The sequence below is a fragment of the Sturnira hondurensis genome, unplaced genomic scaffold (assembly GCF_014824575.4).
Source record: "Sturnira hondurensis isolate 20B ecotype Veracruz unplaced genomic scaffold, ASM1482457v3 Scaffold0021795, whole genome shotgun sequence".
Classification (NCBI taxonomy): Eukaryota; Metazoa; Chordata; class Mammalia; order Chiroptera; family Phyllostomidae; genus Sturnira; species Sturnira hondurensis.
Window position 1 is genome coordinate 7,829,484 of NW_028094426.1, and position 19,189 is coordinate 7,848,672.

Below are 19,189 nucleotides of genomic sequence, written 5' to 3' on the forward strand. Positions count from 1 at the left end.
AGGAATGTGAGAATATTAATAGAGTCTGTTCTAAAATAGCATGTTTTATAATGTGAATTAGCTCATATAAGATTAGCATTTGAGGGAATGACAGTACATGCAGAAGTCACATTGGTTCATAAGCATTTTTTCCAGCATGTTAATGTTTTGTACCACTAAGAAGCAGCAGCCCAATGCAAAGTTTAGCAAAAGAGTTGAATATAATAAACCATGGAGAAAAAATGCTAGTGTTCTAATAGTTTTCCTGTAGCATTTAAGTTCTCAGCTCAAACTTCCCATAAGCTCTCTCATAAAAGATCCTTAAATTTGTTTCCATCAAGGTACCTCTATCTGATTTTTTAAGTTAAAATCTTGTATTTACTTCATCTTTGCTTTATTTATTAAGAATTTGACATCTTTTAGAAAATTATTCTGGAATATATTATTAAGAGTGTTACTGTTTTAGCTAGTGCCCTAAAAACAATGTTCATAGAAATTGTGGGTAGTCAACATTCTTCCTCCATAATTCCTATCTCTCTTAGAAAATGGTTCTGCAGAATGGGAGTTTCTTTAGGAATGCATACGGCTGCGGTGAGGATACATGAAGTTCTCCATGTGAAATTTACTGGGATGGCTGACGCCCAGTAAATATCAAAAAAAGAATGCCTGTTCCTTATGTGTGCACATGTGTGCTTGTGGGTACATATATAATTTTTAAAAAATACTACAGAGATCTAGATACTGGAGATACACAGAGAGGTCAGGAATCATATTGTCCATACTGCTTCTTATAACAGTTTAAAAAATTTAATATATAAGACAGAAAGCTGTACTTGAACAAGAATTAAATAAAAAATTATTTTTTTAAAAGAATATAATAAAGTTATTGAAAGAAAAAAATTTAATATATCTGAAAATTGAAAAAAATTACTGTTTTTTTGTTTCTAGCAGTACACAAATTTAAATATTTTGACCAAGTTTTCTTCTTTAAGAAAACCCAAGTACTAGATTATAATTTTAAGTATTTATTTTTAAGTGTATTAAATGTGTTCATAAGCCAGAGGGAGATAAAGATTGCCCTCAGCAGTGTAGCTCAGTGGGTTGAGCATCCTCCTGGAGGGTCACCATTTCAATTCCTGGTCAGGGCACATGCCTGGATTGCGGACCAAGCCCTGTTCTGGGGTGTGCAAGAGGCAACTGCTTGATCTTTCCTTCACACATCAATGTTTGTCTCCCTCTCTTTCTGCCTTCCTTCCCCCTCTCTAAAAACAAAATAAATAAAATCTTTAAAAAATCTTATATGCCAAAAAATAAGAGGAGGCAAAAATGTGGAGAGGTAAAGAAAACTCAAGGTAGAGTTTAACTGGCATTTGCTGAACTCAAGCAACCTGGAGTTTCATTTTTCCCATGGGGATAACAAAGATTGTGCCCTAAGACAGGAATTTAGTAAGAGATTACAGAAGAGTCTTAAAGCCCACAGAGCTAGGCTTTTGGTATAAGAATGAACTGAAATCAACTGGATATCTTTCAGAGCAGAAGGAAAATTAACTGTCTGAAACCTTGGTTCTGGGAGCAGAATTATTCTGGCTCCTATCTGGATCTTTATCCCATACACATAATATGCTAGTGGTCAAAGAATCCATAAGCCAGTAGCTTAGTGATTAACATAGTTTGGATTGAGAGAGTTGTCAGCCACCTGGCAGAAGCAGATGCAAATCTTCTTTGCTTAAGTCTGACTTGTATGCAAGTAGGCCTCATACCAACATAGGAATGCCCACAAATAAGTTCCCCAAATACGAGCTCTTATCTGATAGCAAAATATATATGAGGAACCGATGAACCATGAATCAGAATTAGTAGTGATAAAAGACAGAAGAATCAGACCCTAAAGACTTCAGCTGTTAGAAAGATCAATTATAGAAAATATTTATATTGCATGTGTTTTAAAAACTAAAAAAAATTAGAATGTACAAGTGAGAGACACTATAATAATAGGATAACTATATGAAATAACTTTCATAAATAAAAAGGTGATTAAAATAAATTTAAGTACAGAGAGATGAAGAAGTGAATAATATGAAAGAACAATAAAAAGACAAAAAAATTGAGTGAGAGGATGTGATATAGTCTAATAGTATTTCAGGAGAAAAGTAGAGAAAAAATGAAGAAATAAAAGTTGAATTTTCAGAACAGATTTAAAAAATTCTTAAAGCAATATGACCGAAATTCCAAGCAGAATGAATAAAAAATTGATATTCAGACACATGATAGTAAATCTGAAGACAAAGAGAAGGTCTTAAAAATGGCCAGAAAGGAAAAAAAAATAAACTAAAAAAAAAGAACTAGAATGATCTGTGATTTTTCAATAGGAACAGTTGAAGTGAGAAGAGAGTAGAATATTTTCAAAGTGTTAAAGAAAGCAATGGTCAGCCTAGAGCTGTACATTCAGCAATTATCTCTTTCAAAACTGAGGTTAACTAAAGTATTTGTCTTTTAGAAAATAAAAATGGCCAGAGTTTGCATCAACACGTCTGCATAGAGAATTGCCTTTAGGTGGAAGGGAAGTGACCCCGGGTGAAAGTCTTAGATGCGAGAAAGAATGATAAACAAGGCAAGTGGAAAATATACACAAGTATTCAGTGAATAAATAAATAAAATATATTAGAAAGTTAAATATAAAACAAAATGGAATTATAATGCATAACAACAGACAACATACAGATTAGGAGGTAACTTCTTTGAAGACAAAGTGTGCCAAAGTCACCAAAATGTGTTTTTGCAGAATCAGAATGTAGTTCCAACGGTGCAGGGCTTTCTTTTACTGAGATATGCCAAGACTTGAATTCATTTTTTAAAAGAATGAGAAAAAAATGAAGTTTCTTATTTTTAAGTCTTAGATTCTGATAAGTTAAGCATGAATGTTATAATTTCTAACACTGCTATTACAGGATTAGAGCTTAAAATATCAAACTAGTAAAGAGGGGTTAATGGAATAAAAAATCATTCAAAAGAAGGCAGAAAAGGAAAGGAAGATAGAAGGGGACGGTTCCTAGAAAACACAAAATAAGATGATAGAAAAAAATGTAAATGTGTTAGTATTTACAGTAAATATTTCTGGCATTCAAAGTAGAACAGATAAATAAATGATGATAAACTTATACAATAGACAACTACAAAGAATTAAAATTGAGTAAACTGGATTTAAAAACATTGCATGAATTTTGAGATCATAATATTTCATGGAAAAAGCGAGTTGCAGAAGATGTGTACAATGATTCCATTTACAAAGAGTTAAAAACACATAAAACTAAATAAAGTATTTTTATCAGAGAAAAGTAAATTTGAGTAATTAACTTAAAAGTTATTTCTTCTTCTGATGGAACAGATGAAATGGATGATACTGGGATAGATAACACAGGGATGTCAAAATGCTTTTGTGCTCTCTTAAACTTAATGGTGGATGAATGGGTGTTTGTGGTATTGCCGTTTATAAGTCAGACCTGTTTTTATAATAATACCTCTTTGCACCTTGTTCATAAAAACGATTAAAAATCATATTTGTAAAAAATGTTTGTGGGACACCCAAACAGAACTGATGCACTCCAGTTTTTTTTTTTAAAACCACTTCTTAAGGGCCAACTTTACACTTAAGAGGCAGCCAATTTTCAAATATCATCTCACTCGTTCACTAATGTCAGTTCTTCACTTCAAAATTCCACAGTTTACAATTTGTTAATAGAAATAATTCTGGGGAAGGTAATAATGGAAATAGGTATACAGCAAACATACAGGTCTGAGATCAGAGTTTTGACCGACATACGTGGAAGAGAGGAAAGCACTGAATACTTAGTAACATGGGTGGCAGGGAAGTTGAACAAAGTAAAGAACAGAGTCAAGAGGCTGGAGCAGCAAAGAGCCTTTATGATCTTCACAGATTTGCCTATTGCCAGCTCTGAGGCTATTAATAAAATCATTTAGGCTGAGCACAAGGGGAGATGAGGTAGAAAAACATTAAGTCTCTTTGGGCTTTAGTTTCCTCATTTGCACAATGACACAGGTCATGAAGACATAGAAGGTCTCTTCTATTTCTCACATCCTGTGCTTCTGTGAAACCATGAACATAAAAACTGCCTTAATTGCCTTGGTTTGCACCAGAGAATAAAAACAGCTAAAGTACCTGTGCTCATTAAATTCCATTCGAATTATGAACATCTGCATCAGAAACATAACCAACACATAGTCACCAGAGCAGTCCATTGGCGATTAATTAGAGAGCATTCTTCCCCTCATGTAAACATTTGACAGGGATTCTCCAGGTTGCCTATGCCGAGTCTGTCTCTGAGAGGAAACACCTGGATTGAAGCATTTAACAGGAAAGATTTCTTTACAGGAGAGGGGTGGCTAACAATTTCATTTTGAAGCATTTTATTCAACTGTAGACCTATAATTGTAAAAGGTAGATATGGTTTGGTTTCTTGCTACCTTATATTTAATTTCCCTTTGATATATTATTAAAATTGATGTGTTCTACTATCAGTGTGCTTGAAAATTATGTGGTGAAAGAAACTATTCTTTATGTTATAAACTTTTGGTATGTGAGGTATACCATAATAATGAATAGAAAAAGCAAATCTGATGACTCAAAGAATGATGGAAATCAGGTCATAGCAATCAATGCTGCTGATGGTGACTATTAACAATAAGTGGATTGGGTAAAAATCAAATATGCAGTTATCAATTACTGAAAATTTTCTATGCTTTATAGAAAGCTGTATTTTTAAACTCAGCTGATAAAGGCTATAGTCTCTTGCACAAGCCACGATACCATGTAAAAACATTCCATTTAAATAAATCATGGCATTTGTTTTAAAAAAACTGTTTCTAAACCACTGAAAATAAAGAACTCTGGATAATTTAGTTTTATTAATAGTAAGGAGAATAGATCATATGGTCGATAAGCAAATTGGTCTTTAGAAAGCAGCCAGTATTATCTCTTGAAATGAGGTCAATTTAATCAGTGAGGAGAAATGCCTGAGCCAGAAACTCAACTTGTGTAAAAACTGACATTATTTGGAATAAAACCAGAGGGTCCACATTTAAAACTCCCTCTTTCATAGACTTAGTCCTAAAGATTTTAGATTTTCTCACAGGTTAAAAAAATGCGGCTATCTCATTCAGCTTTCCCATGGGCGCTGGTCCAGATTCCAGAATCATCATTGCCTTCTGGCTTATCCTCTGTCAGAGATCTACAAAAACAGGCCTAGACTAAGATAGTCAAGATAATGCAGACAGGAGAGAATGATAGAGAATAGGACTGTGCATTTGATTTCACTCTAGTTTATCCTAGTATCAGCTCTAATATGCACATAATATTATTAAGGGAAAACCACATTTTCCTCTTGTGGTATCCCAGTGTATTATTATCTTTTGCAAAAAATAAGTTTTAATGTGAGTAGTACTGTTATAGTAGGCAGTTAGTTAAATATTAACAGAAGAGAAGGGAGCCAGACATATGATTAAGCCAGAATAGCTAGGAGAAAACAGTTTCACAGTCTCTTGGGGCATCCAAGTAGGCAGGAAAGATGCTTTTCAGTCACCTCATGGAGCAAACAGGAAGGAAAATTCCTGAGTGTATGCTCAGTAGAAGCCAAGATGCAACCGTAAAGGCAGAGGATTGACCAGGAATGCCTGGGCCAAGATCTGATTGGAAAAGGGCACAAGCTCCAGAGAAATCCAGGAAAGAGACTGGAAATGGGGAGGGCACTAGCATAGGCCAGGATAAAGACAGGAAAGAGAATGAGCAGTTATAAAGAAAGCCTGCTCCTTCTGAAAATTCAAGGAAATATGCAGAAGTTGAACAAAGGCCTATCTCAGTGACAGCCATGTGGGGCTGGAGTGCAGTGCCAGTTGTGGCCTGGGTTTCACCCATCCGTGATGGTGGTCAAGCCGATGGAGAAACGAGGCACAGAGAAGGTATGAAACTTACCCAAGGTCACACAGCTAAGAATTGTAATGCCATTTGGGAGCAGAGACTGAGCTGGATAAACTAAAGTGTATAAACTAAAGTGTATAAACTAAACCAAAGAAATAACTAAGGACATATGCAAGTATTTTACCACAAGGAAGTTCATCTCAATGTGAGTATGATAGGAAAATACTGGAAACTATTGGAATGTCCAATAATAGGGGGTTAGCTAATTATGTCATAATAAATTATAATAATTTGCTAACCTAATAAAGTTAATTAGCAGGATAATACTGGTCAGTTGTAAAAATGCCATTACGAATGTATACTTACTTTTTTGTAAGATGATCAAGATAGGTTGTAGTTTTTAAATAAAGCTATGATTCCATTTTGCATTATATATGTATATACATGCATACATAAATGTACACAGGTTATATGTATATATACACATTAATGCACATTTCTGAAGACTGTCCACCAGTAAGGTATGCTAATGGCTAACATATATCACATCTGCTTTGCAGGATCAATTCTAAGCATTCTGTGTATACTCAGTCATTTGATCCTCTCACCAAAGCTGTAGTGTGAGAACTATTAATAATCTCTGTTTTATAGCTGGGGAAATCAAGGCCCAGGCAGCTTAGTTTATTGAAAGGGACGTAAACAGTAAGTGGGAGAGCTGGGAGTCCACCCTGGTGGTCACTGGGTAGCACCTGCAGTCTAAACTCCGGACAATTACTGCCTCTCCCAGATGTGCTTAGCCTTGAATGGTGAGATTAGTGACTTTGAAAGAAATATTTTTGTTGGTCTGTATTTTTTAATTTTGATATAACAACAACAAAAATAATAGGTAAGATTAAGATACATTGAGTTACATATTATATATTAACTTGTTCTAGATATTTTGCTTTATATGGGTAATATTTTTATTTATCTTATTTTGTATATTAAGTAACTGAGTCTCCATGAGGTTCAGAAACATTTTCATAATTATACAACTACTCAGTGTAAGATTCAAGTTCACGTTTACCTGACCAGGGTCACTGTTCTTAACAACTATGTAATGCTGCCTGAATAAATATAACAGTGTAGAAAAAAGTATTAAAATAAAAGAAACCCTCCTTTTCTGGTCTTAGGTTCAAAGAGCTTGAAAATAGTGCTTAATGTAGCATAATAACAGTGATTTTCTATACACCATAGACCCTCGGTTATATTGAGGGTACTTCACTAAAAAGTTCAATTCAGGAACAGGTTAAGCACTGAAAAGACTAGATGGAAATCTTAATAAAACTAATTCCTTTCCAATGTAGAATCCAAGTAGTGAGATTTGAATAGAATTAAATAACAACAATAAGAGAGTAAAGCTGTCTACACATTCATGAGAATCAATAACGAATTATTAGAAATGAATTTTTCACTTTTCCCCAATATTTCCTTGAGGATTCTGTTGTAGCAGAGTATGAAAATATCTCTTGTTCTAATTAGCACAATATGCCTAGAGAGTTCCTTCGCTTTTCTTCTTACCAGCCCAGACATCCTCCATGCTGCTCTCAGAATAATCCTATTTAATACAACTTGATCCCTAACTCATAAAGTAGGGTAACTCATAGCTGATTAACATATTCCATAATTCTAGTCAACACTACTGACAGGGTTTAGAATTATTAGATTATGAGATAAAAACCTATTCTCCCTCAATATAACTTTGCAGTAGATATTCATGATCTCAACTCTGCCTAGTTCCCACCCCCATCTTGTATGGCTCTCTACATCCAAACATAGGCTTTTTTGTCCTCAAGTAGTTACCTCAGATTTTCAGAAGATTCGTTTCCTGATGACTTGATACATGGCACTTCCCTCTGCTTGAAATGCCTCTGTCCCATTGTTTACACAGAACCCGTTAGGACTCAGCTCACATGCTGTCCTCTTTGAAGATGTCTGTGACCTCAGCCCTGCACACACTGACAGTACAGTTTCTTAGCATGTTGCATGCTTGTGTTTATTCCACCATTTCTTTTTTTCTCTAAGATACTTTGGGCTACAAGTAACAAAAAATCCTGATTCAACTGTTTTAAATGATATGGAAAATTAACTGTTTTATACTACAAGAAGTTTTTTAGTTAAGTGGTTCCAGAGTTTATTATTGGAGCAGTTCACCGATTTTGTCATAAACCCAGTGTCTTTGAATCTTCCTACTCTGTCATCCTCAGGGTATTGACTCGTCTGTAGTCCAGTTCCCATCATGGTTACAAGAAGACTGCCACAGTTGATATCACATCCACATGACACTATCCCACAAAAGAAAGGGGATAAATCTTCCCCAGTAAGAATATTCTCCAGTAAGGAAAAATTCCCCTACTTTTCCTTATTAGCCTTGTATCAGAGTTTACTTCATATTTATCATTTGCCAGAATTGAGTCACATGTCATCCTGAACCAATTACCTGATCAAGTAGCAATCAGGTGAATTGATCTATCCAATTGATTTAGAACATTCAGAGTTTACCCCCAAATTGTTCATTTTCCCAGAATGTTATGATATATGAACAAAATCATGCTATTTGTTCGTGCATAAAAGGAAGATTTGATATAGATAAAATCCTATGCTCCCTTTCTAGATTGTAAAGTCCTATCTTAAGCATCCATCCTTAACCCAGAACATTGCACATAGTACATATAATTGATACTCAACAAATACCCATTGAATGAATTTAAAAAATAATCACGCCACATACACTCGTACTGCCTATAGCTTAACTGATCTTGATTACTGTAGTTAGAACAGCAGGTGAGTAGAAAAGTCATATTACACCAAAATATAGAGTTGGCCATTGATATTCTGAAAATCATTTTTGCTCTTTAAAAAAAAACAGGCTCCCTAGCTCCCTGGAATTGGGAGGAATTGAGTTAAATGACTTACAGAAAAAGATGATACTCTGGAATAAAAGTTTTTGAGAAAGAATCAGGTGTTAACACTAAGTCCACAGTGTGAGGTGCATTATACTGGCCTAACTATGCTCTTTCTTAAAAGCCCGATTGAAAATGAAAGACTATCTAGTGGTTTTACAAGAAGTGTTTTGTGTGGAGACCTTGCCAAGCAGCCACTTACTGGCTCATAAAGTATAATTTTCTGTATTGAGACTCTCTGTGTTCATTGGGGAGTTACTGAACAGTTTCTGACTTGTGCCACTCCTGTGTTCTCCAGTGGCTTTTTTCTCCTAGACTGTGCAGATTCATAGTTCTTTTTGTTTTGTATCAGTTTGTGACTAAGTCCTTTATTTTCAAGCCCTATTTCTCTCTATCTTTGTCCATCAAAAGATCATTCTTTGAAAAGGTTGAATGGAAACTTTTGTTACTTTCTCTATAACTCGGTTTTCTATTTCATCTGTGTGCAATTACTGTAGTTACAAGGAAAAGCTGATTATAACACAGAACTTCATCTGTGTTGCTTTTATTGCAAGAAAATGCAGACTTCGATAGTTCAATTAAATACTTGCCATGTTTAATGATGTAGAATTTTTGTGTGTTTTTTGGCCTGTGTGATTCATTTTCAACCAATAATGAGTGAACAGCTTGTACAAACAGGATGAAGATATGTACATTATATTGCACTTTGTGGTTTATACATAGAAAATTATTAAATAAATGTAAATATAAGATGAATGTCAGCAAAAAAGGATTAGATAATTTTGTTTGACTTTGCAAAGTTATATATTACATCTCTTTCTAAATTACTTTTGTTTATGATAACAAATGAATATGCATAGTATATTCCTGTATCATCCTTTCAGTGTAGAAAAATAATTTAACAATCCTTTTTCTATGGCCATCAGGAAATTATATTCTTATGTAGACTACTAAAAATACAGTCCCTTATTCATTTCTACCAGTACTGGCCTCAGTTCTGTGCAAGGCCTCTTTCTGCCAACATTCCATTGGTTCTGGAAGGTGTGTGCATGTTCATACTGTTCCCAAAACTACCTCAGGACTTTATGCTGCAATTTTCCAGCAGGTATACATGTGTTCCCAAACTCTCCTTTTTTGTAATGTAGTCGTCTATATGTGTTAATTCCAAAACTTTTTATTCTCTATAAAATAAAAATCATGTGCACTGATATTTTTTAAATAAAAAGGCACATCTTTTATTTTAGACTCTCTTTTAATTAGAATGAATCTAGTGATATGCATGGCAGTGCTAACTTCTAATTCTTGAACTTACTGTACAAAATCAACATGAGCAAAGATAAAAGTAGATTCTGTACATATAGCTAGAGTTAGTCATTTTATAGTAAGTGCAACCAAATCAGAAACTTAGCATTATTTTATTAGAATCTAAATATTCAATATGGTTGTTTTATAGGGGAGGAGTAAAGATTAAAAAGTAAAACTACCATTCACTTCTTTACAATTTTCTTTCCTTTTGAATGTTGACAATTCATTTTAAAAGATGAGATTTAAACACCTTAACTTTAATTGACTAGCCCCCCTATTTTTATTACTTCTTTGTCTCATCTCCCATAACCTAGGTTAGTTTTAAGAGAGGTAGCATGGGGAAATTTTAGGAATAGGCTAACTAGATCTTCCAATTGCCTTTAGTTTCCAAGAGTCAGATTGAACATTTTAATATAAGACCTGCTTTAAAGAGTGAAAGAAATGTTGACCTGAACTCACCAATCCAGGTCTCTCTCCTGCTTTTCAGGCTTCTACATCCCATTGCTTACTGGGAATTCCTTCTTAGTAAGAAAGTAAAGACTGATTTTGCTTGCATTTTATTATTGTCAAGTTCTGGTCTAGACAGTAGGAATTATTTTCTAACTCATTTAACTTGATGAAATGTGCTGACTTGAATTTCATCATCATTTTACTAGTTGCTTAATTAATGTTTTTGAAAAAACTGAGAAAGTCTTGGTTTCATATAATATGTATTAAAAATTAGTACAAACTGAATCTACTAAGTAAATTACTCAGTAATTGCTTTCTCATCACTAATGGTCTAATACCAAAAGGAAGAGCAAATTAATGCTTTAAGTATGAATCAGGAGCTATAAGAAAAAGATGTAGGGGAAAATCTATGCTTTAAAACTCCTTCAAGTGTATAGGATTTTTTAGCTTATTGCACATACTTATTAATTAATACGATGATTGATATCAATTGTGGGTCACACCAATATGCCTAATAGCAAACATTTTGAGCTATTAGATATAAAGATCTCACCTGGGGTTATTGCTCTTTCTTTAGTTTGTTTTTAAGTTGAATGTGTTTATAATTATTGTTATAAAAACAAATATTTGATGAATTCAAGTTGTGTTTTTTAGAAGTAGAGATTGAATTGGAAAGAGATCTGAATTGGCTGTGAGATGTCATGAAAAAAAGATTTTAGTCTCCACCCTCTAACCAGCTCGATGACTGCCACTGGATGAGTCACTCGTCGAAGTCTTTTTCGGGGGGAGGGAAATGCATCGCAGCAGACGATTTCTAAGGTCCCATTTGATTATTTCCCAATCCTGTAACTCTAAGTATATATGCTAGTGTATTCATTTTGGAAGCCAAATTCCAATATTATTAGAAGACAAAGATGATTTCTCAACAGAACTCCTATTTTGGGGGTCGTATTTTGTTGTTGCTGTTGTTGACAAGAGCAAAGCTGTAGCCTTGACTGAGAAACAATGAAACTAAGCACTATAATGATGTTTTTCAAGGCTGTACCCTAAATATCTAGCATAAACTATAGCAGAGGAGACTGATAATATGGAGAATCCAGATTACTATCTAAGCAAGTGGTGATGTAATTGTACATGATTTTATCATAAAAAATTTACTAGAGAGTGGATTATAAAGTTCAGTTACCAAAGGCCAAATCTAGTCTAATTGTCTCCCTTTCCTTTTCCTTTTCCTTCCTTCCTCCCCTTCTTTTCTCTCCTTCCTTCCTTCCTTCCTTCCTTCCTTCCTTCCTTCCTTCCTTCCTTCCTTCCTTCCTTTCTTCCTTGTAAGATTTCAGGTATGTTGCTAATTTTTCTTTTGCCAGTTTGAACATTAGAGGTCAATACATATATAAAAAACATTCATTTTTGTAACTCTTTGCTTTTTTAACAAAATAGAAAAATTTGAAGAAAAAATAAAATAATTTAAACTAGGAATAAATTTAGGTAGAGCTCTGTTCTTGGCTTTTACATGGATTTGCAGTGAAACTGTGTATCAAATTCTATTTTTATATGTATTTAATAGGAGTAGTAAGACTTAAATGATATTGCCAAATTAATTTAAACATTGTGTTCTTTTTTTAAAACTCTTTTTATTAAGGAAACTCCTAAAACCTCAACCACATAAACTAGGAATAAAACAGATAAAAACAACTGTTTCCCATATTATGTCTGAACTAGAAAATCGTGCTAATGGTTTTTACAAACTATTATGTAAAATGACCACTTTCTTACAAATATCCATCACTTGTTTTAGGCTATTTGGGATAGAAGACAGCTATTGTTAGCTTAGTGAGTTGCTTACTGTAGGGATTTTACCAGATGTCTACTTTTCTGAGGACGAGAAGGTGAAAGATGATTATACCAGATCAATGTTAAATGACAGCAAGACATATCTTTCCCTTACAAAAAGTGAAACAATAATTTATTATCTATTAGTCTAAAGCTAAACAGGTGAATTATCACCAATGTACTGATTCTAGAAGGTAAAGGATTGAGACTTTAAAGCCTCTTATTGATTCTGTATCACGTGTGCCCTATTACACCAGACGTAACTCCCCGAAGCACAGCTCTCCCCTCTTCAGGGAGTGCTTCAGACCTCGGAGCATGGAGAGCGCTTACCTCCTTTGTGCATTCATTTGTATGCCTTTATCAGCATTTAACTCTGACAGAATGGGGGCACACATTAAGGCTTGTTTATTTATCATGTCTGATGGCCTCTCGGCCCAGAAGTTGCATTTGGAAGAGATCATAGGCACAACTGTAAAGGGGACAGAATCTGTTGTCAGTGTCTTCCATCTACTTTGTCCCCTCCAGAGAGTGAGCAGTTTCTTTCCTGCGGCCTGGATGCTAATGTGTGGTTAGCCTGTGAGCTTATGGAAGCAAGGACCATTCTCTTTTATCCTTAGTGGTTCCACAGCATCTAGCATCTCAGTGTTAATCACAAAAATGAACAAATGGTAAACTAATTCATCATAAGTATTATGTTCTCAACAGTGTTTCATATTAGAAAAAAAACTTCTGGGAGGGAACAAGACATGACTCACTGATGAGAGAATTTCAGGCACTAGGGGAAATTACTTAAAAGAGGGTCTGAGAGGGACATGTGTGACTTCAAATCACATGATGCAAAATTTCCACATTATTTTGCTTTATTTTGAGTAGTTCCTGATTAGGGAAACTTGTTCAAAATTCTAGGAAAAAAAGTTTAAGGTTGATTGTTTAGAAAACGGACAGATTTTGCATCATCTTAATTTTGAGGTTACCATATAAAAGCTTGTATAATCTGGTCCTGTATGTCACATGCCACTTTGGAAAGGTCTCTAGGTACCAGAGACACCATTGACTTAATTTGCTCTGTGGTTCTCCCAACTGGTTCATCAGATACTATTGGGTCAACTTGTTCTTCAGGCTCTTTACTCCTGACTCAGGTTAGTCCCTAGTTTCTGCTCTCATTCATCTTCTGATCCAGTTTTGATTTCACTAGTGATACTCATTGCCTAATACCTTATTGGGCCAATTTCCAGAATTTGCTCTAGCTGGCCAACTCTGGTGTTGCATCAAGCCACATGGACTGCTCAAGCAGCCCTCTTCTGCCCCCTTCTGACATGAATCTGCATGTGCATAGCTTGAGCTGACTAAGTCCTATTCATTCAACTCAATTAAAATTTATCGATTTTGTCCAGTGCAATACTGTATTAGATGTTTCTGATACATCACTTAATAAAACACAGTAAATTTGCTTTACTTAGAGTTTGCAAATGAGATCTTCATCTCTAGTCATCCCCACATTTTGAAGGAAGCACCTTCAGAGTTTTGTAGCACAGGCCTTACGTAACATAAAGGAGACATGCTATAAAATGGCTCTTTACCATACAGATTTTGACTTAAATTGGCTCTCTCTTGGAGCTCATTCAACTGGACTTAGATTCAAGAGCATGAAAGACTGCAATATAGTTGTTCCACTTATGATACATCTTACAGCATATGATGCTCCAGTTTTTAAAGCCATATATTTAAATTCTTTATTCTCAATCTAAAAATGCTGTATCTTAGGTTAGGTTGCCTAGAAGAGACTGTAAGAGAGAAATGTAGCTGCGTGTGATTTGCTGGAGGAGTTCTCTTCAGGAAACATCCTGTGAAGGAGTAGAGTGAGTATTGTAGGGAAGGGGGTGAGTTAACAAAAACAAGGTCAAGTCTAGCCTTGATCTGTCCATGGGGGGGCTCTGAAATATAAATTGTGCCTTGGGGATTTCCCATCTCCTACTCCAGGTGACTATGTTAGCAGAGAACAACTCTCCAGAGAAGAGGCAGTTGTCAATTAGGGGTCAGTACAGAGAGGGGAACACCAAGCAGGTAAAGGGGATCTGGCTGGGCACCTTTGGGAAGGCGTTCTGTGGGATTCCCAGCATGTGAAAAGAGCGATGGCCTAACAGAATTTCTACGGGTTTGTGACTTGTTGTTTTAAATGTCTCCTGAACTCCAGACACTGGTGGAATTAGTATGCTGAAGAGTATGACCTGATTGCTATCGTTAGCTAATTGATGGACTAAGCGTGGAAGCAGACAAGGAAGTAGAAGTGTTAAGGTCGTGTGACGTGGCATCTGGCAGAGTCACGTAGAGTGCATACAGCAGGGGAGCAGCAATCAACCCAGAGGGTGGCTGCAGAGACAGGGTCCGGGAAAGCTCCCTGCATGATGGGCCATCACAGCCAGTCGAGTCAGGGACCTGCATGAAATCCTTTTCTCACTACGTTATTTCCTGTGGCAAACAACTGCAAACTGTTGGGTTAAACAACAGAAAGGTAATCCCACAGTTCCGGGGACCAGAAGCCTGAAATCAAGATAGGGCTGTGTCCCCCCTGTAAGCTTCAGGGGAGAATCCTTCTTTGCCTCAGCCCTGGTGGCTCTAGACATTCTTTGGCTTCTGATGCGTCACTCCAACCATCGCCTCCACTGCACATGGCCCTTTCGGTGTAGCTGTTTTCTCCACCATATCTCTTATAAGGAAATGTGTCAGTGGATTTAGGACCCGCCCCGATAATCTATATTAATCTAGTCTCCAGATCTTTAATTATATCTTTGAAGACCCCTTTTTCCAACTTCAGGTCACATTTACAAGTTCTTGGAGTTGGACGTGGATATCTTTTTTTTTTTTTTAAGAGAAGGGGAGCCATTAAACCCAAGATCTTGCTATCAGTTAAATTGGTTCCTGTCCAGAATGGAAAGGGACATTGAGTTTAAGCTTCTGTAATTGTTGTACGGTGGGGAGGGGCATCCAGGTGCCAGCCAAAAATGTTAATGGTTCTTGATTGTAGCCACCTCGTAGAATGAAAACTGGGATGGAGGGTTTTTAAATCTGCCAAATTCAAAGCTTATTATTCGTTCTCTTTCCATGAAAAATCGGGGTCATTCATTCTACATTCACCCTTTCAGTGGAGGAGACCTAAGGTAACTCCAAGTCAATTTCCCTTCTCGGGCAGACCATGCACGGTGATGCCAAGCCATCAAGATTGTTTTCTGTCTAAGCCTGTTGATTAATTATTCAGTATCTTAGTGGGACAACCTTGTGATCAGTGGCAGTGGAAGTAGTCGAAGTGGGGAGAGTTTTTTAGGGGGCACAGAGTGACGGGGCTTGGTAAATAAACAGGCATGTTAGTGAAAAACAGGGAAGATCCAGAGAAGAGTCCAATGCCTAGGGGAGACGCTGAATTTAGTGTTGAATATGCTGAATCTGAGGAAGCGGTAGCTCATCCACACACACAAAAAATCATTAAGCTGATGGCTGATGGATCTTCACCTTCTTAAATTATTATTAGAAGGGATTGCTTTTTTTAAATCAAAGAAAGATACATTGAGAATTTTTTAAGTGTGTCATGTGGGGTCTCAACTGCATCTTTAACGTTTTAACTCAACTTTCTCATTCCTTAAACATAATGCTAGGCACCAGATTTTTATATATAAAATTTTATTTCATTCTTTGTATATTTGCCTGACTCATAAGGTTTTTTATTTTTTAAAAATGTAGTTATTTTAAAATTTCCCTTTATTTTTCTTTTCCTTTTCCATATTCTTACCAATTAAGCATTCAAGAACAAGCAGTCCATTTATAATTGATAGTCTTTTTTATTCCTTCCACCTTATTCACTCTCTTGTTAAATCAGTGAGAGGAGAAATAGGCTTCATTACTGGTCTTTCTCTGTTTCGTAAGGGTGAGAATTATACTTAGAAAGACTTTCCTCCCAGCTTCCTTGGAAACCTGCATAATTGTGTTTATTGTGAACCTGCAAGGTAGAAAGACTTTCCTCCCAGCTTCCTTGGAAACCTGCATAATTGTGTTTATTGTGAACCTGCAAGGGGAGCGTGGATTCACAACTTGGTTTGCACGCATTGTTGCGTTTGAAATGACTCAGCTTTTCACGCCACGGTAGCAGATGAAGAACTCACTAAAGTGGCACTAATGTAACAATCAACGTGTTGGTGTAAGTCCTTAAAATTTTATTCTATTTTTAAGATGGCTAAAGTATATATTTATACGCCTTTATATTATATTTTAATTCAAACATTTAAATGGAGGCTGTTATCTCTTCATGCTACTTTTTAATATGCTTTCATTTTGACAAACAGAGGTTTAAAACAGCGAAGGGCAAAGTTTTAAGTGAAGTAAACATGGAGATTAATAGAGTTCAAGCTTTAATATGGTAACAGAACATCACCAAGGGTTTTGAAATAACTTCCCGTAGCACCAGAGTAGCTGATTGAAAAACTGAAGGGAATGAGGCTTCATTCAGAGCTTCATAGGAGAGTCTGTTCAGTGAAGGACCCACTGCTAGTCAATGTGTCTGATGCCTCATTGTACTGACACAAGAGAGAAGATTGTTTTGCTTTTCATATTTGACATCAAAAATGAAAATGGACATCAAACCAAACACGCTGCCTGACGATTCTTAATATCTCTACTTTGCTATAAAATGCCTGAGTCGTTTTAAAGGGAAGAGTGATGTCAATGCAAATACTCTTTTTTTTTGAATCAGAAAATAATATTGACTTCCTTTGTTTTCTATTAATTAAGATTCTCACTACCAATTGAATCCAGTAAATGTTGCCTGTTACACATATGTGAGGGCAAAAGATAGATTCAAGTTTATCCCTAGGTCATTAAAACTTGTAATTGTTAAACTTTCTCTGTGGAATTGAAGCTACCAAGTTAGTAATGAAAGAAGGGTAGAAAGAACAGCATTCAGAGCCATTAATATTCAATAAGATCAAGGGTAAGTGATGTTGGAAGAAATTCCGATATCTCCGAAATAACTCTATTTCTCCAATAATAATCTTCTAAATTATGCTTGGGAAAAGATTAGGCCCCTAGGAATTTTCAATAGAAAGAGTACGTGTTGACTTTTAGATTCCACTGTTTATAATTAACATTATATAGACACAACTTTTAAAACACGTTATCCCAAAACACCCACAGTCTTATAAACACGTTTTATATTGAAATCTTCAATGAGCAGATATGACTACAAATAGCCTTTGTGATTTAAAGCTATGGGGAAAATGTCCTCAAGATTTAAAATTCATAATGGATTTAAAAAGCAACAATGCTACAAAAGGAAGATTTTGAGGATGACAGTTAAATTGTACACATAAATAAAGACAACCTTGACAAAGACTCCAATTTGGCTGAATTTTAAGTGAAGGGTTGTATCAATTCTAAGGTAAAGGGCATCTTCTGCTTCTGAAAGGCGCACCCTACCCCGTTTCAGTTAATCTTACCAGTAAAGCCGGTGGGCAATCTGGATGCTCTGCAGAGAGCGGTGTAATAGAAGCTGCACTAGAGGACTTTCAAGGTTCCATTCAAACTTGACAGCCTGAAGGAAGAGACAAAATTACTTTACTCTTTTTTTCTCAGTAATAAAGTTATAGCAGAACACAGAAGGACTTAAGAGGCTTGAGAAAAGACCAGGGAAAATGTCGTAAGCATTTTAACAAAATGTGAATACCATAATGTATTTAACATGTATTTGCTGGTGTGTAACTAATAACGCAAGCACAAATCACACAATTTAGGTTTGTGCAGTCTGGTTTCTTTTCCACACGTATGCCTCAGCATCACAGGATAATAACTGAGAGCAGCTGGCTGGTGGAATCCAGCCACACCTAAGTGGAGAGTCCTGGCAGATCACTGTTCACTAACTGTATGAACAGTGATCTGGCTAAACAAATGGCATTATTAAGCAGTCGATATTTCTACCCCTTTGGAGATGTGATTAATGCATACCCAAAGCCTTAGCTAAAATCACCAACTGGTATATCAGTATTAACCTGCAGACCTTGAAGCTTTCTTATAGGTTGGAAAGCTGATTGTTGCCACTATTACCCGCCCATTCCCAACTTCTTTCCTTCATCTCCACTCAACTCTCCCAAAAGTTTCTAGGACACCCAATTTGGTGAAAAACACAGGCAGTGACGGCAGCCCCAGGTATCCTTAACGACGTAATCCAGACCTCCACCTGCCCTGTGCGAGGGCTTCAGCATCAGCAGTCAGTGCCTGGGCCCCGTTGTCATCCCAGGACTCTGAGTGTGTGTAACACTGAAAACCAGGTTCTCTTAATAAAAATGCTCATTCCTGGGAAGCACTCTATCGGACCTTCCATTAGCCAGATAAGGTCAAGTTAAAGTCCATCATCACCAAGCCATTATTATATGAAATATTAAAGAGACTTATCTAAGAAAAAGAAGATCAAAAATATGAACAGTAAAATGACAACAAACTCACAACTATCAACAAATGAACCTAAAAAAAGAGAGAAACGATGAAAAAAAAACCTAAGCAAACATTTAGAACAGGAACAGAATCAGAGAAATGAACATCACATAGAAGGTTTTTTTAGGGGGCGAACGGGTGCGGAAGAATGGGGGGAAAGGTACTGGGAAGAAGAAGCATAATTGGTAGGCATTAAATAGACAGGGAGGGGTCAAAATGGTATAGGAAACAGAGAACTCAAAGAACTTATACGTACAACCTATAGACATAAACTGAG

The 19,189-nt window shown here is 35.9% G+C and overlaps 1 protein-coding gene across 2 annotated transcripts in view; it reads right to left on the reverse strand.

Annotated features, from left to right (window-relative positions):
- PIK3C2G (phosphatidylinositol-4-phosphate 3-kinase catalytic subunit type 2 gamma) overlaps positions 1-19,189 on the reverse strand; it is a 268,609-nt gene that overhangs the window by 124,869 nt on the left and 124,551 nt on the right. For both annotated transcript variants that reach the window (XM_037033809.1, XM_037033810.1), the window contains one exon: positions 17,922-18,016. In XM_037033809.1, coding sequence (XP_036889704.1) covers positions 17,922-18,016 — 95 coding nt within the window. The remainder of the gene's footprint in view (positions 1-17,921; positions 18,017-19,189) is intronic.